The sequence below is a fragment of the Ursus maritimus genome, unplaced genomic scaffold, assembly GCF_017311325.1.
Source record: "Ursus maritimus isolate PB19 unplaced genomic scaffold, ASM1731132v1 scaffold_35, whole genome shotgun sequence".
Lineage (NCBI taxonomy): Eukaryota > Metazoa > Chordata > Mammalia > Carnivora > Ursidae > Ursus > Ursus maritimus.
The window spans coordinates 12029234-12054570 of record NW_024426119.1 but is presented as its reverse complement, the minus strand read 5'-3'; the positions used below and the strand labels follow the sequence as shown (position 1 = coordinate 12054570).

The following is a 25337-nucleotide window of genomic DNA, read 5'->3' as shown; positions in this document are numbered from 1 at the left end:
TCTAGCCTGGAGTCTGTGTCGAGGCGTTGGTGGACATTACATTCCTGAACTGTGCGGCCACATCACGCAGAGGCTGCAGTGAGACGTTCCTTGGGCTCATATTGTAGTTAGCGCCTGCTTGCGACATGGAGCTCTTATTGAAGACTCCATCTAACATCTCCTAAGTGCCCTCTTGGCCCCTAGTCTCTGCCCCGACTGCAAACTGTCTGGCAGAGAACTGCCAGGAAGCTCTTCTCAAATATGTCATTGTGTACTCCAGATCCCACCATACTCATGATATCAAGGTTCTTCATCAGACAGCTCAGCTTCATTCCCACTGCTCTCAGCAGCCCCCTCTTCTCTTCACTATCCTCACTCTTCCTGTATTCATTTCTCCTTATTTTGTCTCTTCACGTGGAATACCATTGAGCAATCAATGGTAACAGTAATGATGATGATGATGATGAAGATGGATTGCTTTTTTCTTCATCACAGTCATCATTGACATTATCATCATCTTCATCATCCTGGTCATCATCTCCTCTTCCTTCACATAGCTCTTGGCCAGGTATGATCTCAGTTGATGTGTACTACAATCTTCTGATGCTAGGAAGTTTCCAGTCAAGGACCTGAGACTCAGAATTTAAGCAACCAGCTTGAGACCCATTCGTAAACCATGGAACCAGATCTCAAATACAAGTCTTCTGAACCAATATGCCCCCAACCCTTCGAGGGACGGAGCCACTGTCCCACTTGCTCCAGCTCTGCCCTCCACAGTGATCTCTCCCATCTCTCAATTCCTATTGCTCTCAGGGTCTGATGAGCAACAAACTATTCCTACTGCTTCCACTCACTTGTTGTCCCCAACTTGGATCAGAAGCAAGGGTTCCAGGGTATAAACCATTCCTGGGGAAGGCCTTCACGATTTACATTCTGCCTCCTCTCCCAGCTCGTCTTCTGCCATTCTGGGCTTCCCTAGAAGTGTCTGGCTCATGCCCACCGCCATGTGCTTGAACTCTAATCCACTTTTTGGAACCCCTTCCCTCCCTTTTTGTATGTCGCGGATGTCCCTGGTAAGACTTGGCAGAAATGTCGTACCTCTGGCATGCCCTCCCTCTCCTCTCAGACGAGGCCTGTGTACCCCGAGTGCCATCTTTGCATCTCTGTTAAAGTCCTTATCACCAAAGCTGGGGGATGCTGTTGACTCTCAACCAAAGAAATTCTGTGGGCATCTCCATTTTTCAAAGTTCCCGATTCTAATCAATACAGCCCACACTTCAACTGTCCTCTCCTGACATGTGGGTTCTTTTTCTCTCTGCTGTAGCTGGATGAAGGCACTCCTCCAGAACCAAAGGGAACATTTGTCGACTATCAGACGACTGTGGTTAAATATTCCAAAGCCATTGCGGTGACAGCTCAGGAAATGGTAAGAGGAAAAGAGCTGCCCCACCCACTGTCAGTTGGGCTGGTGTCCACCACTACCACCACTGAGTCTTCACATCGGGGTCTGTGTCGGACAGAGACTATCCCGTGTTTCTGGTTCCTTCTGGGCCCCAGCTCCGTCCTTTATCTGTGGTCTCTCTGGTGGCCTGTGGTCTAGACACCCCCGTCTGCTGGAGCTCTCATTTCATGGAAAAACTGCAAGAGGTAATTACAGATCATTGAGACTTGGGCATGAGGACAGGGGAGCAAAGGAGGGAGAGAAAATGAGAAGGAAGTTGGAGGTAAGAGGAAGGGGAAAAAAAAAACCTATTCACCTCACAAAGGACTTGAGGTGTTTTTATAAAGTTACAGTACAAGAGAAGACATGTGGAGTGGAATAGAGATTGTCCAATGGAATCAAGTTACAGTCCTTGGACTAAGTAAGATATGCCAGTCTTTGAGGCAAAATGAAACAGCATGGTTATATAAAGACAGTTTCCTTGACAACAAAAGGCATGTAACCTTTGGGGGTAATTTTCAACTTTTTTTCTTTCTTCTTTTTTTTCCCCCTAAAATGTATTGCCATCGGAAGTGTATTATATGCATCTTTAGATAAAAATGGCATCGAGAGACAGAGAATGCTATCCTGATAGGTTAAAAAATTGTACAAAAGATGACAAATGGTGTCCTCAAAGAATAGATAGGAGTACATAGTAAGAAAGTTCCTCTTAACCTTCGAAGGCTCAGATGTCACGGAATAAAATTTGGGAGGATGCCTCTGCTGCTGCCACGTGAGGCTGAGTAGGGAGACGCAGTGGCCTCCCAGCTGGAGGGACCAGACTGAGCCGAGGCGTGGTTCCTACCCCACCGGCCGGTGCATGATGCTGTCATGTAGTCCTCTGTCCACTAGAGGTTGGGCTTGGACCACAAAGGCTTCCCTGGTTGCTACTACTCCTTCTTAGAAACTCCACAATTGTGCCAGATTCATTGTTGCTTAAAAGGATTCGGGCCGGGAAGGAGAATAGGAGCTGTGCCCACATCGGAGTAAAAGAGCTGGAGTCAGGCCAGAGCTGGTTCTGCTCGGGGGTCTCCGGCAGGTCAGAGGTCAGATCAGGCAGCCCTGCACTGCCAAGTCCTCTGAGCAGGGAGCACAGTGCAGCAGGAGATGAAAGTATTTGGAGTGGCCTCCTCATGTTTCTGGGACATCTCCTGGGCTAGTTCTCAGCAGGCCCATCTTAAGCCTTGATGCCCATGCTCTTCAGGGGCCTGGCCGGGGGCTGCACGGTTGCTCTTAGGTTAGCTGGCCTGGGCCCTAAGTTAGCAAGGGTCCCACTTCACCACATCAGGTTGCCCCAGAATTGCTGTGTTCCACGTGGCAGGGCTCAAATGAAACAGCTCTAGGTCCAGCCTCCCTCTCTCTCGGGGTTCAGTATGTGTTCCTTGGGAACCCACGCCTACACCTGAAAGCCTGACATTTCCTGGTAAACATGCCTTAGGTGACTACACATTCCTGTCCAGCCTCTGTGGATATGGAGCCATTTAAAGCATTTTTTTTAAGCCCTTTAAAGCCAGGGTCTTCTAATGCCACCGAGAGAGAGAAGAGGTGCAGCAGGAGGGAAGCCTCTTATTCAGGAGGGACAAGGACACCTTTCTGGGCAGCAGTTAAAACTGCTGTTTGGAGCACTAAGAGGCATTTTGTTGGAGGAAAAAGAAAATCTAGAAACTAGTGTGTTAGCTAGGTAGGATAAATTTAGGTAAGTTTTTCTATGAAGCAGGTGGAAGATACCCTGATAAAGAAAAGGCGGAGCTCGACCGTTTAGGCTACAGTGGACTCTTAACCAAATTTGTAGCTGAACCCGTGTCATCCTTTGGCACAAATTGATTTTAAAGCTGTATTCTCTTTGAATATCTTCGCCCCAGACATTGGGCTCACCCATCACTTCTCAGTCATGACTTCCCTAACAGCCCTATCCTCATGCCCTCTTGTCAGGGTGGGACCTGCTTCTATGTTCCCAGGGACCAGCTCAGCTCTCTGCAGCAGCATGTGACCAGGGATGGGCACTGCTTGGGGCTCGTGTCCCCTGCACTCCCAGGGGAAGTCTCATGGTGACCCGTGGGGCCAGGTGGGCTGGGACTGCCGCGCTCACCTCCCAGAGTGGATCGTGAGGGCCTGCCCTGCTGAGCCTCGCATGGCGCCCGCTGGCCCCGCCAGGACCTGCTGGCCTGTTGTGCACGTCGCAGCATGGGCTTTGCTTGAATTGCCCTCTCCAACCCCAAATGCAAGTCCAGAGCTTAAAAGTGAATGAAACCCTTTGGCTTCCAGTGGTATTAACACATGGTTCTCATGCTTTTTTCTGTGTGTGTGTGTGTGTGTGTGTGTGTGTGTGTGTGTGTTTGTGTCTTGCTTGTTTTCTTTTTCCAGATGACTAAGTCGGTTACTAACCCGGAGGAGTTGGGAGGACTGGCTTCACAAATGACCAGTGACTATGGGCACCTGGCTCTCCAGGGCCAGATGGCAGCAGCCACGGCGGAGCCAGAGGAGGTCTGCCACCATAAGCCCCTGTCTTAAGAAGCACATGCACACTGGTACCCACTCCCGGGGAGTTCTTGATAGCTTAGCTCTCCCCTAGAAGATTCCGGCCTGATAAGTTCCCACTGCTCTCCTGCCAGCCCCCCAGTTCAGATCCGGTAGCCCCAGGCTGTGCTCAGAGCTCACTGTCCTTTCTGAGGCCAGCAGGCGGAGAGCTGGGTCCCCCCTGGGAGGTGGGCTTTCAGGCACACGCCCTCTGTTGAGAGTGTCCGGCCAGGTCGCCTGACTCCCAGAGCAGAACACACCCTGGCATCTTCCTCTTGCTTAGCACATCCTCCTCAGTGATTTTCCTGTTTTCCAAAGGCTCACAGCAGTATTGGAAGAGCCAAGTATGGGATTTATTTGGCCCCGTCTGAGAAAGGGCTGGGTAGCCTACTTCTGTGACACAAAGTCCTGCCCAACTATGGTGGAACTGCCCCCCCCATCTCCTGTGGGCTCCTCTTCATTACCTGCCTGCCTTCCCTAAACTCACTTCCCTTTGTCGCCAAACACAGACTTTGCTTTAGAAGGCCTGTACCCATATTTGTAGGGGTAAAAATTGGCAAATTTGGCAAAAGTTTGGTCCCAGAGGCCACTTTCTAAGAGCCCAGTCTGATAGGCCTGAGTAATGAAGTGGTCCCCTGGGAAGCAAGTGGGCCGGCTGGAGCGGCCCATGCCCGATCGTTAGCACATGGAAGGTGCCCCGTGCCCAGCTACCGCGTGGCTCCTTAGAGACACAGAGCTCCATCTGGAATAAAGACTAGTGAAATAGATTGCAGGGACGCTGGGAAGATGAAGGTAACTACCTTCTGTGACATTCAGCAGGCCGTGTATTCAGCACAAATCCTGTTTACGATATTCCTAAATGAAGCGGGGTGTCGGGGTGGGTGGCTGTGACTGATCTTCCCTTCTCCTTGCAGTGACAGTCCGTGTCCCCAGGCCACTTCGTGCTGTCTGCCAGGAGTCCATTCTAAGCATGTCTTCACAAAGACTCCCGGAGATGATGCAGAAATGACCCAAAACAGAATCCCTTGCTAACATATAACAATGCATGTAAACAGGAGTCTCATATGTATGCACTTGCATACATATATATCTAGCATGGGATGACGTGGGTCTCTAACTGCCTGCACTTTGAGATTTTAGGACGGTTGAATATTTAGGCTGCAGCATGAATAGTTCTGTTTGTAATGACTCTGTGAAGTCACTACCCAGGAAGCAAAATCATAAGGAACCCCCCCGCCCCGGGCCCAATCAGGATTCTGTGTAAATGTTGAATTTCCTGAACAAGCCTAAGGGAACTTATGTTACAGGAAGGAGCAATCTGGACAACAGGAAGAAGTGTTAGGCTTTGCGGGACTAAAAAACAAAGAGGCTGTGGAGAGGGTTTGGATCTCTGTGTCCAGAAATCTTTACAAATGGAATCTAAATCCATGTGGTTGGTTCAGATGTTGACTGGCCTGAGTTACTGAGTGGAGAACCCATGATCTGGGGAGACCTTCCCACATCTGAGTTCTTCGGAGCTCCCCAGCCCACATGTGAAACAGGCAGATTTTCTTCCCACAACCCAGACTGTGAAGCAAAATACAAAATAATGCCAGAGCAGCCAGGAAAGGAAAGGTATGGCTGAAAACCCCACGCGAAATTACTTGAGTCCCTGGCCCTGCGTTTGTAGCAGCTGACGTTTTCATTAAGGTTCTCCCTTTACGCCATTGCGTCTTAAGTTGTATTTTACATTCCAGACACAAGAGCCGTGTGACCTGGAGCAAAAAGGGGCAGGGAGAATATACAATTACCAGTGCCTTGCTAAGGAAAATTCTTTGTGTGCATTCGCCAGACAGATATTTAGGGGAAAACTGAGAAGGTTGGGGAGATCCCTAAAGCAATGTAGGTTGTTTTTTTGGCTTTTTGGTTTTTTTTAATTTCAAGACTGTGGAATTAGTTTTCTCTCCAAGAGGGCCCCACATCACAGCATGTGCAAGTATGTCTATCCAGGGCGAGGAGGAAGCCGCTCTCTCGCTATCGTCCCGCAGGCTGCCGTGCCGAGTCAGCGTTTTGGTCTTTTGCAGAATGTGACAATCACAGGAGAAGCCCTAGCTCTGCCCTCTGAACACTAAGCAGGAGCTTTATCTGCTGCTTTTTCCGTGGAAAACTCAAACTCCTCTTAACGCCACTGTGAAAACTTGCTTCGGCAAAGTCAAAACCCTCAGGCAACTTCACAAAGATCACTGTTCTCTTTTAAAAAGAAGGAAATTATAGATCCTGTGAGCCACCAGTGCTAAATATAAATGCTTGGGGGGGGGGAGATCTAGTGAGTACAGCTTTGTCTCGGAGGGAACTCTGCCATGACCACTTGTAATACTGCGTGTCTTCAAAGCTGGCAGGAACATTGGTCGCAAGCCTGCGGCAAGAACCCACAGCCTCTTCCCAAACATGAGACGGTGTCCACACTAGAATTCTCTAAAACTTTCCGCTCCGAGACACACTTTCTGTAGGTGGAAAGTGATGTCCTGTTTCTGTTCTGCACTCATGATTCTTTCCCTTCTATGTTTTTTTTTTTTTTTCTTTTTAAGGAGAAACTGTAAAGCCTGTCAGCAAACATCCGCTCTTGCCTGTTCAGTGTTCACAAGCTCTCCCAGGCAAATGATATTTGACCTGGTTTCAGATGTAATTGTTTTAAAAGCCTGAGAAAAATGTGTATGTTTTGTTTAGTTTAAGGCAGTAAAGAAGATGATCAGTGTTTCTGAGACCGCCTCCAACTGAAATTTGATCCAAAACTTCATAAAGGCCAGACTTCCAGTTTCCCCCAGGACATAAAACCAGGAGACGATGCCCATTTGGGCAAGAAGGGAATTGAGGGTTTTTCTTGACGTTCGAGTCATGCTTTACTGCAGTTGCCAATTTAAAACCCCAAGTTGAATGTCTGAGCAACATTCCTTTATAATATACACTGGTTGGTGGTAACTCAGATCACCCTGGGGGCTGGTCAGATTTGCTGAGAAATTTAGTGTTACTTTGAGAAGTTAGCATTTTTAAAGCCCTTATCTTTTTCAATACAATCTCAGATGTTCCTCCAGCAGTACAGAATGTTCTGGAAATTGGCAGTAGAGTCTGTTGCTTTTGTTGTCCCCTTTAAGTGCCTGGCCTAGCTGCCCCACGGACCTATGGAAAAGAATAACATGCGAGCTGTTCAGCAAGTCCACACCATGGATCAGATCCATGTTGGGGGCTGTCCCGTGTACCTTCACAACTGCACAACCCTTGGTTCTTCCCATTTCACAGGTTAGCAAACTCAGGGAGCTTAGTTAGATTGCCCAAGAGCACACAGCTACAAGAGTCAGTGCGGAAGCCACTGGAAATAACTTCTTGGAAGAAGTGAAGTTTCAAGTAAGTAAATAAGTAAACATGGCAAAGTCAGGATTCAAACCCAGGGCATCACAGCCTTTGCTGTTTCCCCCTCACCAAGCTACCTCTTGTCACAGCATTCACGTGCCACTTTCTACTCTGAGATGTGTTCACACATACCTTTTTCATTTGGTCCACCAGCCCTGGGTAGTATGGCAGGTTCTGTCCCGTTTCACAGGTGAGGGAACAAAAGCCCGGGACGTTAGCGGGCTCACCCGGGGAGTTTGGTGGCCAGGAAGGCTGGGCCAGAAGCAGACCCCGTGGGCCTTTCTGCTACCTGTGCTGCCCACGTGGGTGAAGGACTGAGGGCAGGCATGGGGCTGGCATGCTGAGATCCCTCCCGTTCTTGTTGCTTTCAGCCCGCTTAGCCTGTGAAAATAAGTGAAGCCTATTTCAACATGTCCTTCATGATACTTATCCTCCTGCCTGCTGTCCAAATAGGACTGCGCAGCCAAGCATATAGGAGGATTGCATGGCCAAACCTCAAGGAGGCCTCTGGGCACCAAGAAGGTAATCGTGTGACCTGGCACAGACCTGTCGCCAGGACCAAGCCCTGGGATGGCCGAGAACCCGAAGGGCTTTGTACAACTGTTGCCTAATCTCAGGCTTATCCCTTTGCTTTCTGGTGCTAGTCTGTCGGTGCTTCCTACCTAGAATCTCCTCCCTAATGACCCCTGCGATTACAGGATCCTTTGCTGCATGCATGGTGTCCCCTCCAAGGAGGGGGCCGAGCATCAGGACGTGGGGGTGTTTTTCATAGCAGGGCCTCTCTGGAGGGGGCTGAGGGAGCATGAGAGAGGGAGGGGGCTGAGGGGCTGAGTGTCGCTGAGGCTGTGTCATGGTTTCAGGCTTGGGACAGTGTGGGAGCAGGTCCCTTCTCCCTTACACCTCCAGGGCCATTTGGGAGAGATTTAAGAGGCCTGTGCTCACCCCAGTGCCCTGCATTGTGTGGACAGGAAGCTCAGGCATGGTTCCGAGTAGGGAGCAGAAGTGGGACATAGAGAAGGTTCTTTCCGAGCCTGGTCCTTCCTAGCACAGGGGTTTCCCACCTTACTCTTCAGAGCCCTGACCCAGGGAGGCGCTTTGGAAGTTCTGCACGATTGAGTCAGGGCTCACTTTTAAACATAATTGAACTGTTTTCTAAACTCTTAGGAAAAACCGTGTGTGTTTTTGAGTAAACTCCGGTCCGGGCCACATAGTGACCCATTGGAGGCCCCGGCACCTACTGTGGGCTGCTGGGTGGTTTTCTGCAGACCTCAGGCTGATGCAGCTTCTCCCTGCTAGGGTTTGGGGGCTGCAGGAAAACCTGTACACACGTAACATTGCAGCCCAAGCAAAATACAGAAACGGGTCAGTCTTCGAATCCGACTTTTAAACTTTGATTAACTTCGTCTCATTGTTGACTTCTTACTGAGTCAAGGACATGAATTTTAACTCCTAAAGGAAGGGTATACTAATAACACATTGTATCAGTTCTACATGTTGAGTTTCCAGGAGAGATTCGGCACTGGGGCAGGGTGCGGTACCGATGCAGAGTGGGGAAAAACTAAGTTAGTAAGCGCTGATCTGATGGGTAGAGTGCTATGCTGGGATGAGCGACTTGGGTTCTCCTCTGGCTTTGCCAGATACTGGCTGTGGGATCTTGGGACAATCACATCACTTCTCTGAGCCTGCACAGTCTCTTCATCTGTCAACGAGGAGGTTGAGCTAGTAAGGTCAGTTTAATTTTGAAATTCTGCTGCTTCCCGCATTTGCCCCCTGCCTGGCTCTCTCAGCCGTGCCTGTCTTTGAGAGACCTGTGGTCACAGAGCTCTGGCCTGTGGATTAGCTCTGACCCTCGAGCGTGTCGGGTTAAAGTACACAGATCAGAAAAGCCTCAAGAGCCAGGCTGAGTTCTCAGCTTTCCTGGAGCACCCCCCCGCTTCATCCGGGCCTTGTATGTAAACCAGCAGACGTCCCAGCAAACAGCTACAATTCGGGGGTTTCCGCTGGGTGGCTGAACTGGAGCGCCTCTCCCCTCCTCTGTGGCGGACCTGTCTGGGAGCTGCCAGTTTGTATGACCCTGATGTTGTCTTCCATCTGGAGATGGTCCACAAGTAGCCCTCCCTGATTGTGAAACTGGCAGCACCGCAAAAGAGCCAAAGCTCCACTTTCTGGATCAGGAGAATGTTCTATTAAATAGATTTTTTTTTTTTTTTAAGATTTTATTTATTTGACAGCACAAGTAGGGGGAGCAGCAGGCAGAGGGAGAGGGAGAAGCAGGCTTCCCTGCGGAGCAGGGAACCTGACACAGGGCTCAATCCCAGGACTCTGAGATCATGACCTGAGCCAAAGGCAGACGCTTAACCGACTGAGCCACCCAGGCGCCCCTATTAAATGAATTTTAAATATCCTTTGGGCCTTAAGGGGATAAGGGAATTACCTTTTTCCCTAAAAGCGTGTGTTTCAGTAATAGAGTTAACATTTACAGCCCCCTTCACCACCCCAATCCCCCCTGCCTTAAATAGGACGATGCTGGAAGATAGCACCCCAGTGGTCCAGATCTCCCATCTTTTACTCGATACCCGAGATCTTAGTAGCTGTTCTTGGTCAATGCTAGGAGAAACCACAACTTCTTGCTGTTGTGGAGTCTTGGAAATAACACTTATTAATTAAAGCTTAAGGTGTTTTGCTTTTAGTTGCCTACCTGGGCTGGAGGGCAGATTATTTATGGCGGCTGTATTGATCAGACCAAAATGAAAATTGATGTGAAACAGCCAGAGGAATGCAAACTTTGGGAGGTGGAATTTATTACGCCTTAAAGAGACAGCTAGCAGCCTCTCTATCATGGAGCTCATTTGGGTTCTTTTAGGCAAAACACCTTTTTATAATCACACTACTCAGGGGTCATTAAAAGAATGCGTGCCTGCTGAGCCGTTAGCTCTAAAAATGTACCTTTTTAAGGAAACCACAGCCTGGCCTGATAGAAAGGAAGCCCGGGCCCAGCATGGTGGCTCTCACCATGGGACACAGCTGAGGAAGGGGGTGTTCTGCTTGTAAACATAGCAATTTTGCAAGAACCTGAATGCTTTATGCTTCTTACCAAAGCTATATATTTTGAACTTCTAATTACTCTCTAGGGCTGCCGTGCAGAATAAATGAAAGTAAATGCAATCCCTGCTCAGGAGAGGCCCTGACACACAGTAGGAGCTCAATAAATGCTTGAATGAATAATAATTACCCCCCCCCCAGAGTTGTTCTAACTAACCTTTTTGTTAGGTGGCTCGGAATGCAAGTAAACAATACACCAGAAAAGGTAACAAGTATCAGAAAGGCATTAGGCTAGGATGATGAGACACAGGCTTGCTTCCTGGGGACTGTGGGCATTTTACAGGCTCTAAAAAGGGAAGTAAAATCAACCAAATTCCATACTCCACCAAACACAGACTCCTAACAGCAGTGGAATTTTCCTAGCCAGGCTCCCATAGGACGTAGAAGAAATTTTCCACATAGGGGAGCACTCAATGGCAGAATCCATCATGCCTCTCCTTCCCCACCCCGGGCTTGCCTCCACAGATCGGCTTCCAGATTCGCACTCGTGTGCAGGACCTGGGCCACGGCTGCATCTTCCTGGTGCAGAAGGCGGGGGCCCTCCAGGTGTGCCCCACTGACAGCTACACCAAGAGGGAGCTCATCGAGTGTGCCCGTGCAGTCACAGAGAAGGTAAGGAGCAGCCCTGGGGCCAGACACAGCCACAGTACCCCGCACAGGCCCTCGGTGGCCCACCGTGACCAGAGACATACGTGAGAGGCTAAGCCAGAGACCATCCAGTCAGGTCTGGTCGTCTTCTCCCTCACGCAGGGATTCCCCAGGGATGGGGCGTATCGGGTCTGGGGTGATTCGTAGCCCTGAGAAATTGAGAGGGGCTGTCCCTTGAAAGTCAGAGCCCCTGTGGTACACCGTAGATGGGCTTTTCTGCAGACAGACCAGACAAACTATCAAAGTCACATGAGCACCCGGAGCCCCACCCTGCAACCCCTTTAGACACTCGTCCCCTGGGCTTCCTTCTCAGGAAGGCTCCCAGGTGCTGGGGACTGGGAAGGACGCAAAGCTCTCTTCGTGTAACCTCTTTCCTCCCGGAAGAGACCGTGAAGTGGGGAAGCGCTGAGCACCCCGCCAGAAGTGGCCCGGCGCTGTGATTGCGAGCCCAGGAGCCCGCTGGGGGTGCTCGATCTCTAACAGTGGCTGTTAGTGGAGAGAGTCCCTTACGGAGCGAAGGTCGTGGGGCTCTGGGGTCTCAGCAGAGTGACTCCCCACTTCTCAGCCTCAATGCCCTCATCTGTAGAATGAGCACAGGGAAATACAACACTGGGCCTTAGGGTTGTGAAAATGAGATGCGGTGGTGTGTATAAAAGTGCTTGGCACAGGGCCAGACACACGGTTCGCCGTGTCCTACCTCCTGGCTGCTGCTCTCTGTAAACCGTTGCCTGCACTCTTCTCCCACAGGGTTCCCTGCTGGACAAAGCCCGTTCTCTCGTCCCTTCATTCCCAGGGCTCCCTTACACCCCCCACAGTATACTCATCTCCGGCCTTGCTTATTTCTCCGAGTCCCTTTTCAGGATAGCTGTCTTGCAGGCCATGCACAGTGCGGGCTGAAGCATCAATGCTTGGCTGGCTTTTCCCCCTCCCTCGGGTCCCCAGGACAGAGAGGTCTGTCCTGTTCAGAAGCGGGCAACAGGACTTGGGCAGTTGGGGGACCCCTCACCTGGAGCTGCCGCTGTGGAGGCTGCACTGTACCTGGCCGAGGCTGAGCCACGTCTGGCCGCCTCCTGCAGCCCACAGGCCTGCCCAGGCCTTCTTGGATGCCACAGGATGAGGAAACCAGTCTCTCAGCTGGAGGAAGGCGTTCGCCCTCCTTTCAAAGCCCGTCCTTGTTGAAGTTACTGTAGCCAAGGTCTCCCAGCGGAGACCTGGGAACTGGTACCCGAAGGAAGGGAGGTGGGGGTCCAAGCTGCATGATGGTGGCTGGTGGGGCCAAGCCACTTGATCTCTCTGAGCTGTTCTCCGTCTTCCTGCTTCTCCCAGCACAGGGTCCCTGACTTAGGACACCTGGAGGAGGCTCGAAGGCAGGGAATCGGCTGTTCAGACTAAACGAGCCTTTTCGGTGTTTTCTTGCTCCATGTTCCTGCCCTGCCCTCTCTACCTGGTGTGTCTTTCTTACGTGGCTTGGTTGTGTCTGTAACTTCCCACCAGCCCTGAGCCCCTTGACTTGCTCACCTTTGTGTCCTCATCCCCTAGGGACTTGTAGCCGCTCAGTAAACTGCTGACGTGCGTGCCTTTTGTAGTAGGCGGGACACTGTTTCTGGGACTCTTCTTTTTTTCAGTCTGGCTGAGAACATCCCTCCCAGACTTGTGATTCCTTGTTTTGGCCTTTGTCACCTGTCCTCCAGGAGTTCTTTCCAGAAACTGGATACTTCATTCCCAGGCCAGCTCTGTGCCATTCTGACTTTTGCTGGTGAGACATAGTAGCATTTAACTTCAGGAAGGAGGGTCAGGCAAATGAGGAAGAGAAACCAGTCCTTGTGGGCTAGTCTTGGGACAGGGCGGGTGCTCGGGAAGAGGGCCCCGTGCCCTGCCTGCTAGGCTGTGTCCACCACCTCTGCTAGGATCTGAGCAGCATGGAAGAGAGCATATAAACTCTGCCCCTCGTTGATGCTGTAAGTCCTCAATCCTGGATCCTGGTCAGTGTGTTTTTAAACAGTGCATTCACAGAATACTTTCAGACTCTTCTTTGGGTCAGCCATAGTCAAGGTGGTGGGTGTGTGCACAGAGGTTAATAGGACAGCTCCCGACGGTCCCCAGACTCAGAGCCTGCAGTCACTAACCAGATGTGTGCCGTTTTAACCTGTGCTAAATGGGCTGTCCTGAGGGCAGGGAGAGCATGCTGTGGAATCCTCAGGAGGCACAGCTGTGTCTCGGGATGAGGACAGTGGGGACTTTGAGCTGGCTTTTGCAGGATGAGCAGGTTGGTGGCTGAAGAACAGGGAGGGGGCATTGCAGGCAGGGAGCAGACCCAGCGTGGAAGAGGCAAGGGATGTTTGGGGAAGTGAAGGGCTGACTGATGTGGCAAGAATGTGGGGGGAGGCCAGAGAAGTTGAACTGGTTGTGCAAGGAGCTCATCTTCCGTTGACAGCAGGGGAGAATTGTACTCCAGGGTGTGGTGGAGTTCGCTTTGTGTCCTAGGAAAGTGTCTCTAGGAACAGTGGAGGTGTTCTAGAGGAGGTGAGGGTGGCAGGTGGCAGCGAAGGGTTTCTGGCTTGGAAGTCACCAGAGTGAACAGAGCCAACTTGCTGGACTCTTGGGTCACTGGAATTATTTAGTGGCAGATGATAGCTCAAGGGAGTGTTGGAGTAGAGAGGTGACATGCAGGTACGTGCTGGGCTCTAGCCACTATGGGGTCCACCCTGAAGAATTTCCAATCCAGAGGCAGCCAAGGGCAGGAATGACGAGTGTTAGCAGAAGGCTGTTCTACAGAAAACTTGATCAGAGGGGACAGAAATGGCCACACATTTCACAGGAACCTGAATTTCTCTCTGGTCCCAGAAATGTAACCCTATTAAAATTATCTGTTTCCTACTGATCACTTACTATGTGCAAACCACACAATACATACACATCCCCCCTTATTCCTCCCAACAACCCTGATAGGCAAGAAATAATTTCTCCAGTTTCCAGATGAGGAAACTAAGGTCAAGCAGTTGCCCAAAGTTGTTTAGCCAGCAAATGATAATGCTGGTATTCAGCCTGAGATGTTGACACCAAAACCTTTGTTAACCCATCAGCTGCACTGAGTCCCAGAGAGAAAATTCACTGTTCTTGTTTACTTTTTCCCCTGGTTTGAGGTATAATTGATACACGGTACTACAGAAGTTTAGGGCGTACAGCGTGATGGTGTGTCTGTCATGTGTTATATATGAAGTGATTACCACAATAAGCTTGATGAGCAGCCATCATGTCACGTAGATACAAAATATATGGATTTGTTCCTGGTGATGAGAACTCCTAAGATTTACTCTTAACACTGCTGTGCGATACATATGAAAGATAATTGTAGTCACCATGTTGTACACTATATCCCTAGTACTTACTTTTTTTGTAACTGGAAGTTTGTGCCTTTAGCCACCTCTGTTCGATCGACACCCTCCCTCCCACCAGAAAACTGATCCGTTTTTCTTTGAGTTGGTTGGTTGGGTTTTGTTTTGTTTTTAATTTTTATTCGATGCATTCAAACAAAGAAAAAAGTTCAGCCAGTTCTCCTAACTCCCATCCCCTGCCTCTGGCAACTACCAGTCTGTTCTCTGTATCCGTGAGCTTGGGTTTTTTTGTTTCGTTCTAGGTTCCACGTATAAGAGAGATCGTATGGCATTTCTTTCTCTTGACTGACTTCACTTAGCATAATGCCCTTGAGGTCTGTCCATGTTGTCGCAATGGCAAAATTTCATTCTTATGGCTGAATGATAGCCTGTTGGATAGCATACACCGTACTTTCTTTATCCATTCATCCGTCCGTGGACATTTAGGTTGCTTCCATAGATTGGCTGCTGTAAATAATGCTGCAGTGAACATAGAGATACATAGCTTTTTGAGTTAGAATTTGTTTTTTTCCAAAAAAAAATTGTTTTTTTCAGATAAATACCCAGCACTGCAATCGCTGGATCCTATGGTAGTTCTGTTGGTAATTTTTTGAGGAACCCCCGTATTTTCCACAGTGGCTGTGCCAGTTTGCATCCCCACCGACAGTGCACCAGGGTTCCCTTTTCGCTGCATCTGTGGCAGCACCTGTAATTGCTTGTCTTTTGGACAATAGCCATGCCAGCAGGTGTGAAATGGTATCTCACTGTGGATTTGATTGGCATTTTCTCGGTATTTAATGATATTGATTATCATTTCATGTACTTCTTGGCCACCTGTATGTCTTCTTTGGAAAAATGTCTATTCAGATCTTCTGCCCATTTCTAATAGTATTGTTTTTTTGCTATTGAGTTGTATGTATGCTTTACATATTTTGGACATTAAGCCCTTGTGAGATATATGATTTGCAAATACTTTCTTTATTCAGTAAGTTGCTTTTTTTCATTTTGCTGATGGTTTCCTTTGCTGTGCAGAAACATTTTAATTTCACATAGTCTCACTTGTTCATTCTTGCTTTTGTTGCTTTTGTTTTCGGTGTCAGATTCTAAAAATTATCACCGAGATCCAAGTCAAGGAGGTTACTGCCTATGTTTTCTTCTAGGAGTTTTATGGTTTCACATCTTACATTCAAGTCTTTAATCCATTTTAAGCTAATTTTTGTGTATGCTGTAAGGCAGTGGTCCAGTTTCTTTTTCTTTCTTTCTTTTTTTTTTTTTTTTTTTTTGCATGTAGCTGTCTAATTTTCCCAACACAATTTCTTCAAGAGACCGTCCTTCCTCCATGTAGCTCCTTCCTCCTTGTGGCTCCTTCATCATACAATGGATTGGCTGTATATGCTTGGGTTTATTTCTAGGCTCTGTATTCCATTGATCCGTGTGTCTGTTTTTATGCCAGTACCATACTGTTTTGATTAGTATAGCTTTGTAAGATTATTTTAAATCGTGAAATCTCCAACTTTGTTCTTCTTTCTCAGGATTGCTTTGGTTACTCAGCACCTTTTGGGGTTAGAAATTTTAGGATTGTTTGTTGTATTTCTGTGAAAAATGCCATTGGAATTTTGATAGGGATTGTGTTGAATCTGTAGATAGCTTTCAGTAGTATGGACATTTTAACAATATTGATTCTTGCAGTCTGTTAGCATGGAGTATCTTTCCATTAATTTGTGCCTCATCAGCTTACTTCTTTAACATCTTGGAATTTTCCATATACAAGTCTCTCACCCCCTTGGTTGAATGTATTCCTAGGTATTTTATTCTTTTTGAAACAGTTGTGTAAATGGGATTATTTTCTTAATTTCTTTTTCTGTTAGTTCAGTATTAGCTTATAGGAACACTGCGGATTTTTGTGTATTGATTTTCTATCCCTCAACTCTACTGAATTCATTGATTAGTTCCTGACAGTTTTTGATGGAGTCTTTAGGGTTTTCTCTATACAATATGTCATCTGCAAATAGTGATGGTTTTATTTCTTCCTTTCCAATTTGAATGCCTCATATTTCTTTTAATTGCGTGATTGCTTTGGCTAGGGCTTCCAATACTCTGTTGAATAAAAGTGAGAAGGGGGTGGATCTTTGTCTTGATCCTGATCTTAGAGGAAAAGCTTTGAGCCTTTCACCATTGAGTTTGATGTTAGCTGTGGATTTGTCATATGTGGCCTTTATTATTTTGAAATATGTTCCTTCTGTACCTACTTTGTTGAAAGTTTTTATTATCAGTGGGTATTGAATTTCGTCAAATGATTTTTCCGTATCTATTGAGTTGATCATAAGATTTTTACCCTTTATTGGGTATCACGTTGACTGATTTGTGGATGCTGAATCACCCTTGCATGGGGAGTAAATTCCCCTTGGTCATGGTGTATGATCCTTTCAATGTATTGTTGAATTCAGTTCCCTAATATTTTGTTGAGGATTTTTGTACTATGTTCATCAGGCATGCTGGTCTGTAATTTTCTTTTCTTGTGGCACCCTTGTCTGGTTTTGGTATCAGGGTAATTTTGGCTTTATAAATGAGTTTGGAAGAATTCCATCCTTTTCTATTTTTTGAGTGTTTTTTTTTTCAATGATATTTGAGTCTGAAAATCTTTGGGTTACATTTTCTCCATTTCCCCATTCACCCTGACATCCCCTCTCTGCCTACAGGTGTCCTTGGTACTGTCAGCTCTGCAGGCTGGAAACAAGGGGACCCAGGCATGCATCACAGCTGCCACTGCTGTGTCCGGGATTATAGCCGACCTGGACACCACCATCATGTTTGCCACCGCAGGGACCCTGAATGCAGAGAACAACGAGACTTTTGCAGACCACAGGTATGGGGGTGGATGGAGGCCATCCTGGGGGCTCCTGGATGGGGAGAGGTTCAGGCTGGCCTGATGGACTTTGGAGACTCTGCCCAAGAGCCAGAAATGCGGTTAACCATTTTGATTTCAGTAAGATGCTCTAGGGGAGAAAGTGAACCACATAATCAAAACAAGCCCCTTTGCCAACTGTAAACACAGAGTCCTGTTCCAGCTTTGTGCCTCTGGCAGCCTGAGTCCAGCCTGCCCTGGCAGAGGACAGCTTTTTGACCTTCTGCTTTCCAAGCTAGAGAGATGTGCGTCTGATTTGCTGCCAGCCCCGGGGGAGTGGGAGTGGCCAGGGCAGGGCCATTTAGCTCTGGCATAAATGGAGAGTGGGGCTCTGAGCCTGCTGCCTGTCCCAGGCTGGCTCCTCAGGCCCTGCTTCTAGAGGCTGGTGCTGGGGTCTCCATCTACCGCTGCAGAGCCCTCCCCCATAGCCTTACCGCATGTCCTTTACCTTTCTTCCTCTCTCTTCAGTCCCAGAACTGGGCTAGGGAGGAGATGACCAATGCTGTCACCCATTCCAGGATGCAGCCCTTTGGGTTCTGATGACCCATAGGTTCTTGCAGCTCCCCATAGCTGTGAAGTATTTAGGGGGAACCACAGGAAAGAAGCTGACCTCTCACTGAGCTACAGGGTGGGGGGAAAGAGGGTCAAACTGGTGGGCCTGAGTCTTTCACTGATGTTGACTATTAATCGATTCTGTGGATACCAGACTGACTCACCTCTTCCCGTTTTCCTGCATAGACAGCACCCCAATAAGAAAGGGGAAATCCATCCTCTCGGTTCTTCAAAGCCCTTTAACAAAAAATCCCTTAGGAAGGGTTTCTTTGCTTCCTAACTACCAGTAGCCAAGCTCTGCCCTCTATCCCCCTCCCCGCTTTCTCAGGGAGAACATTCTGAAGACAGCAAAGGCCTTGGTGGAAGACACGAAGCTGCTGGTCTCGGGGGCTGCGTCCACGCCGGACAAGCTGGCCCAGGCGGCCCAGTCATCAGCGGCCACCATCACCCAGCTCGCTGAGGTGGTCAAGCTGGGGGCCGCCAGCCTGGGCTCTGATGACCCCGAGACACAGGTACCGGTGGGCCGAGGGCCATGGGTCCCCCTCACATTCCCGTAAACACTGTGCCGCAGGCCTCAGAAGAGACCAAAGACCAACCAGGAACTGCTGGAGCAAACAGTAGGGGTGTGGGTGCGTCCGCATTTTGGGGTCTGGTAGGAGAGTGATCTGGGCAGGACAGTGGCCCAGACAGTGGTGGTGGCCATGAGGGTAGAGATGACTGGTGAAGGGTTGAGCACTGTGAGTGTTTGCATAGAAGGGGGAGGGAGGGCCAGGAGGACGCTACGTCACACACGAGATTGGCCGGCGGATGATGGCTCCCTGGAGGGAGAGCAGGCTTAGGCGGGGAGGGGAAGGTGAGTTCAGTGTGGGCTGGTGCCAGAGAGACCACAGGTAGAACTAGAGAGGGGACATTAGCCTGCACGGGTATGAGGGTATGGATTCAGGGCCTGTTGCCTTCCAATGACTGCAACCACAGGAGAGGAAGAACATGGGGTGAGAGAAGAAGGGGGGTTCAAGGCAGAGTTGAGGAAGCCACCGTTTGAGACCATAGTAAGGAGAAAGAGATCCCTGGGGAGATGGAAAAGCAGCAGCTACTGGTAGGGGGAAAGCCAGGGCTCCTGATGGTAAGAGAGGGGACTGTTTCAACTCACCAGAGACACAGCTGACTTGTCAGGAAAACGAAGGTCCGAGAGCTGGCCACGGGCCCTCGTGGCATGGAGGCCAGCGGCCACACCAGCAACGGCTCTTTGTGGGGAGTGGGCAGCTGAGGGTAAAGAGGGGAAGCCGGCGTGTCTAGACAGCACTTGAGAAGTCTGGCTCTGAAGGGGAGGGGAGAGAGGAGCTGGGGCTTGGGCCGGGCTCTGTGCTCCTCTAACTGCTTTGGATTCAGCAGTGTCACTGATGTTACCTGCCTGCTCCTTCCTCCTCCGCCAGGACCCGCAGCTCCTCAGGGACAGCCTTTGAAGGCTAAGCACCCAATGCAGCACAGTGGGTGTTCCAGAAATATGTACTCAGCTGTTAGCAAACCTACAAGCCAGCCAGGGCCACCAGTAACAGACTGTCCCCATTCCGAGGGCAGAACCTGAAACCCGTCTGCTCCGTCAGCAGCACCTTCAGAGGGCACACACCTCCATTTTCACTGCTTAAATTACACTCCGTTAACTCGTCTATTTGGCCCATGTGGACAGAACTGAATAGGAAACCGCCTACCGTCCGGTGCCCGGGCAGCTACTGTTGTGGTTTACACAAGGCCACCAGCTTGGCTCCCGTGTGGCCATGACCCTACCCTGCCCGACATCCTCCACTGGAGCAGAGCTCCGGGAGGAAACGTTCCACACGTGGCCATTTTACTCCTCTTGCCACATTTCTCTCTGATAACATCCAAGCCCGGATTGGCTGCCCTCTGGAATTCGAAGCATTCACACAAATCCCTGCCTGTGGTATTGTTCTCACACCCATGGAGGAAGGCAAAGCTTGAAAATGCTCGGTGGGGTTGGAATCCACACTCTTGGAGCCTGGCTCCACTTGAGGAAAAGTGAACAGGCCGGGGAGGATTTAAATCTTTGAACACAGAGAAGTGTGTCAAATTGTTTAGAGCCCCGACACCCAAATGGTCTAGATGTCCTTGAACCCCAACTTCTAATGAGACCTCTAGTGGAAAAGATCGCCCCACAGAAATGTGCCTATTCGCCAGTCAGTGCCCAGTGACCGCGGATGGGACCGTGCGTGCTGGGTGTTGGCAGCAATCTTTGCTTGCTGTCCCTTGCTCTCCACCCGCTGCCCCTCTCTGCAGCTGTGATGGCCGGAATCGGGCAGCGTGAAGTCCATACCCATCAGGCCCTGACCTGCCCTGTGGTTTCAGAGGTTGCCAGAGGTTCCGTGCGCCCTAGGGTAAGAAGGCACAGGACGGAGCTGGCGAGGGTGGGGGGGCAGAGGTGCAGTGTCACTGTGCTCTCAGGCCTCGGGGACACAGGAGGTTCTGATGTGTTTTCAGGTACGTTATGCGGTCACCCTCGCAGCAGTGCAGTGAGATAGCGCTGGTGCTGCTAATGCCGTTCGTCCATGACGAGCCAGAGCCCTAGCGCGTAAGCGAGTGTGAACGTTAAGACCATAGCCCTTGGGATCACGCTGAGGCCCTGGGAGTGTGGACGGGAGCGTCGTAGTTCCCACTTGGATGGCAGTGGTGAGGGTGAAGCAAGGTCACGGGTGGCATGCCTGCCTCAGCACCTCGAGCATCGCCCTCAGTAAGGGGAAACTGTCGCTGTTACAGAAGTCGGAGTTAGGGAGATTCACATATAAGGCGTGTCACGTCATTCCGACTTGTGGCTGGGGCTTCAGATCCCAGGTCCAGCACGCTGTAAAGATGGCCTGTGGTCTCTGCTCAATGACGAGCGGAGATACCGTATTCTTTCCAGTGTCGGCAAGTTGTGCACCTGTCCATTCAGTCATTCCGTGAGTATTTCCTGAGTGCCCGCCACGTGCCAGACCCACTTCTGAGTGCAGAACACAACAGACAGAAGTCCAGGCTGGCTCTCCTCGAGCTTGCCTCCACGTCGGGGGAAAAGACAGTAATTCCACGTAATAAGTGCTATAAAGAAAACAGGACACACTGACGGATTTCAGGTTGGGGGTGGTCAGGAAAGGTCTCTGAGGGCCTGATGTGTGAGCTGAGACCTGAATGATGAGAAGAGCCGGGTTCCAGGCAGAGAGAGGAACAAGAGCAGGGGCCCTAAAGTAGGAATGAGTGGGATTTGCCTTGGGGAAGAAAGACCCATCTGCCTGTCACATGTTAAGTAGGTCGCAGAATCCTACGAACCAAAGCTGGAGATGCCGGCGGGCTGCCGCGGAGGCCTTACGGGCCAGGGTGTGAGGCTAGCATTTGGTTCCCCATGGATTCGGTTACCAGTTCAGGTGCCCGTGAGTGGTGTTGGCTCCCAGGAGTCTGCTCCACTGCCTGCATCCTTTCCCAGGTGACTTGTCATCAAGCCTCCAGCCAGGAGGTGTTGGACATGCAGAGCATGCATGGGGTGTATATTCTGGCTCAGAGTCAGCCTCTCTTGGGGAGACTCCTGGAGCAGTATCTTCAGGGGTGAAGAATCTGCCTGCCGAGGGCTTGAGAGCTGCCCCCCAGATGCCCCCACCTGGCCCTCGGGCTGTGTGTTCTTGGTGAGACCAGCAGATGACCACTGGGGCTACTCACCTGGGCTCTCCGCTTTCTTTCAGGTGGTGTTGATCAATGCCATCAAAGACGTGGCCAAGGCCCTTTCGGATCTGATTGGCGCTACCAAGGGAGCTGCCAGCAAGCCTGCTGATGACCCCTCCATGTACCAGCTCAAGGGGGCCGCCAAGGTAGAGTGGGCTCCACATCGGGGGCAGGCGTGGAGGGGGAGTGCGTAGTGAGAGAAGCTCACAAAAGAGTAATGGGAGCATATGCATCCGAGCTCCCTCCTCATGTAGCAGTGGTTTTGCTCATGACATCAGATGTGGAACTAAAAGGGGTGGGGAGTGGACTGCAGTGTGCTCCTCATTTTCTCTTGGCCTCTCCTTCCTATGCAGGTGATGGTGACCAATGTCACCTCCCTCCTCAAGACTGTAAAGGCTGTGGAAGACGAGGCCACCCGGGGCACACGGGCGCTTGAGGCCACAATCGAGTACATGAAACAGGAGCTCACGGTAAGGAGCAGAAGTCACCTCCCTCGGCCACCCCTGTGCAAGAGCTGACCCCAAAACAGACTTTGCTGAGATCTGTAGCCGAAAGAGGTTTTACCTGGAGCTCCTGAGCGAGGGAGGCCCACTCACCTACCTGCGAGTAGCTCTGTGTAATTGAGGCCCTGTGCATAACTGACCACATCAGAGTTTGGCTACGATCGATTTGTAATTAAGAAATTAATTAAATGTGTCACTTAGGACTAGTCAGGTTTAATTTCACTAAAATCAGAGCATGAAACAAAAGCATTACAGAAGATTCCTGGCAAAGGGAAAACTCAGTACAGCTCTCACCCTGAGCTGACATGGTGTGGGTACAACACGGAGCCACACACAGTGCCTCTTGATTCCCTTTGTCGTCAGCAGTAGCTCACGTTGCTGCGTACATATGGATTCCGGAGTTTGAGGTTCCCTATTAGAGAAACCCGATGCCTGTAAAACGCAGCGTCCTTCCGTTGGCGGTCCTTGTGGATCTCAGAGAGACTGACCGTGTGCTCTTTCCTGCCTTGTTCCAGCGTCATAGACTGAGGGTGTCCTGGTGTTCCTGTGATCTGGATACTGTCCCTGTTCTTTTGATCCCATGATGGTTATGGATTGACTCATCCTATTCCCTAGAAATAGAAATATGCTGAAAATGAGTAGTTTCAAATGGAGATTTCTTTCTAATAGGAGGTCTGACCACAGATTCAACGTCTCTTTCAGGGCAGGGAGTGGGAGTCCTGCCTTTGCTGCCAATTAGTCTGTGTCTGTAGTGGGTCCCCTAGGAAGGCTGAAAGCCCCTCTGGATCAGCAACAGACACCAGCAATTCGGTTGGATTTTGGGGATGGAGCCTTGGGTTCTCTTGTCCTGGTTTTAATGAAACCAGTCTTGGTCGGCGTTACTCTTGGTTCCCACACGAAGAAGAAACTGAGAATTGTAGGTGGTGTCCTCAGACCCTGCTGCCTGACACTTCCCCGCCTCCACTGGCTCTCGATGTTTCCCATCGAAAGTCTGGGCCCACATTCTGGGAGGTGTGGGTGCGGCTAGTGGCGGCAGGGGTGGAGGTTGGAAATCCGGAGCTCTCCTGGGAAGTTACACGTGGTCAGCCTCCGGATACCACTGTGGTGTCTGGCATTGATACAGGTGCTGTGTTTCTGTGGACGAAGGAAGTTTCCAAAAGAGCATGTGCCACGTGGGCCACATGAGTGCGAAGGGCTCTGTACACATGGTATCCATTCCACTTTAGATTCAGCTTAATTGTAGCTGCCTGTTTCTGGGGATGTTTGATGCTGCTTGACCCATGGCAGGGATGCTGGCTGGGTTTCCCCCTTTGCCTGACTGAAGACAGAGTGGCCCCAACTGGTCTAGGAGTCCTCCTTGCAGGGGGCAACTGCGCATTGAACATCCGGCCCTGGCACCAGTCACTCACGTTAGAGAGACAAGACAGATGGGCTTGATGCAGAAATGGCTGCCTTGACTGACAGGTGGAATGTTAAAGTGGGATATTCACTTACCATGGTTAATTTATTTCAGCTTCTCTAAAGGGGTGTGTGTGCGTGTGTGTGTGTGTGGTTTTAAATAATTCACAGTGTCACTGTGGCGCACTCGACACGAACGCCTCCGCACAATTATGCAGTTATATTTGTAAGGGAGGCTAAGAATAGAAGAAACTGAGCGCTCTGTTTCCCCCAGCCCCACACCCTCTTACAGAGCGAGAGGTGAGTCCACAGGGATGCATCCAGGGTCTGTCCTATGCAGGGACCAGCATCAGAACTGCAGAGTTTCTGGGAGCTGCTGACGCACCAGCGGGGAGGGGGCAGGACCGGGGAAGCCGCACCACCATCTACCCCAGGACGCTTTACAAATACCCGGTGTCTGTGCAGACGAACGGGTTAATGCCGTAGACGTGTCTCCCTCACCCTCACCGTCTTGTGACCACGAATGCTTGAGTACAGGTGTGCAGGCTTATCCGTGCTAGAATCTTGAAAGCAAGAATAATATTACTCAAATTAAATTTCTAATTTCCTGCCATTTGACGGTTTCTTCCTGTGGCTGGCTCCGTTCTCAGACAGTGAGCAGCAGCCCGGTCAGAGAAGAATAAATTATTTTTGTCCTCGCTTTTTTGGTATTTTTCTGGTTTTTTTCACCTGTTGTATTTCTAATTTCCAGGTGTTCCAGTCCAAAGAGGTACCTGAAAAGACCTCATCACCTGAAGAATCGATAAGGATGACGAAAGGCATCACCATGGCGACAGCCAAAGCTGTAGCCGCCGGGAACTCGTGCAGACAGGAGGACGTGATCGCCACAGCCAACCTGAGCCGGAAAGCCGTGTCCGATATGCTGACGGCTTGTAAGGTAAAGGCCTTGGCGTGGTTTTGGACGGATCGAGAATGCTCTGTCGTGACTGAGTGTTTGGTTTAGTCTGGAGAAAGGGAAAGGCCGGCCATGTGGAGAAGGGGGCAGCTTAGTACCTTTCGCTCCGTAAGGAGACGCATGCTGGAGGTGTGCACACATCAGCCCGGGGGAAATGACCCTCGAGGGTAGCTCTATGTTTGAGAGGGGATGGCGTTGGTCTGCTGACTAACCCCTCCCATGTTTCCTCTTCCTGAGTAGGCAGGATGCCTTCTTATGGAGGGTATAGGGGAGGCCACTCTGACAGAGGCAAAGAGGGCCTGTGGCATTTTGTTCCCAGCCCTCTGAAGGCAAATTGCATCCCACTTCTGCCTGCCCCCTTTCCTGCCTCCGTAGGTCAGCATTCTGTGCCAGGAGGGGTGCTGCCGTAACTGGGTGAGGAAGTGAGTCGGAGGAACAAAACAGAACTTTGGGAAACTGCCTTTTTCCTATCTGTGCCCAGACGTTTTGCAGAAACTCCTCTGAGCCTTGGCTAGACAAGCAGGGTGGCTGCCCTGAGCCCATCCTTGGGGAGGGAGCTGGTGGGACCTGAGTTTTACAAGCTTTACTTTATTTATCTCTTAAGGAAATGACCCCACCCCAGACCTTCACCCTTCTAGGGACAGCCGTGTCCCAGGGACTCTGGCTTCCGCTCAGAGAGTGAGTGATAACCCCCAACTGTGGTGAGCAGGTGGAGACGAGTCACAGAAGTCAAAAAAGCGGCTATTGCGGCTTGGGGTCTGAGGAGACAGGGCCGTTCTTTGTGGTGAAGTCATTTGTGTGGGAGGCTGTTGCAAGGTCCAGCTGATGGCCTCTC

At 50.2% G+C, this 25337-nt stretch overlaps 1 protein-coding gene across 1 annotated transcript in view; it reads left to right on the top strand.

The window, feature by feature from the left end:
• Positions 1-25337, top strand: part of TLN2 (talin 2) — a 249186-nt gene that overhangs the window by 191498 nt on the left and 32351 nt on the right. The window contains exons 42-49 of the mRNA XM_008706048.2: positions 1304-1405; positions 3824-3943; positions 10931-11077; positions 17187-17353; positions 18273-18456; positions 21667-21792; positions 22000-22116; positions 24299-24484. Coding sequence (XP_008704270.2) covers positions 1304-1405; positions 3824-3943; positions 10931-11077; positions 17187-17353; positions 18273-18456; positions 21667-21792; positions 22000-22116; positions 24299-24484 — 1149 coding nt within the window. The remainder of the gene's footprint in view (positions 1-1303; positions 1406-3823; positions 3944-10930; positions 11078-17186; positions 17354-18272; positions 18457-21666; positions 21793-21999; positions 22117-24298; positions 24485-25337) is intronic.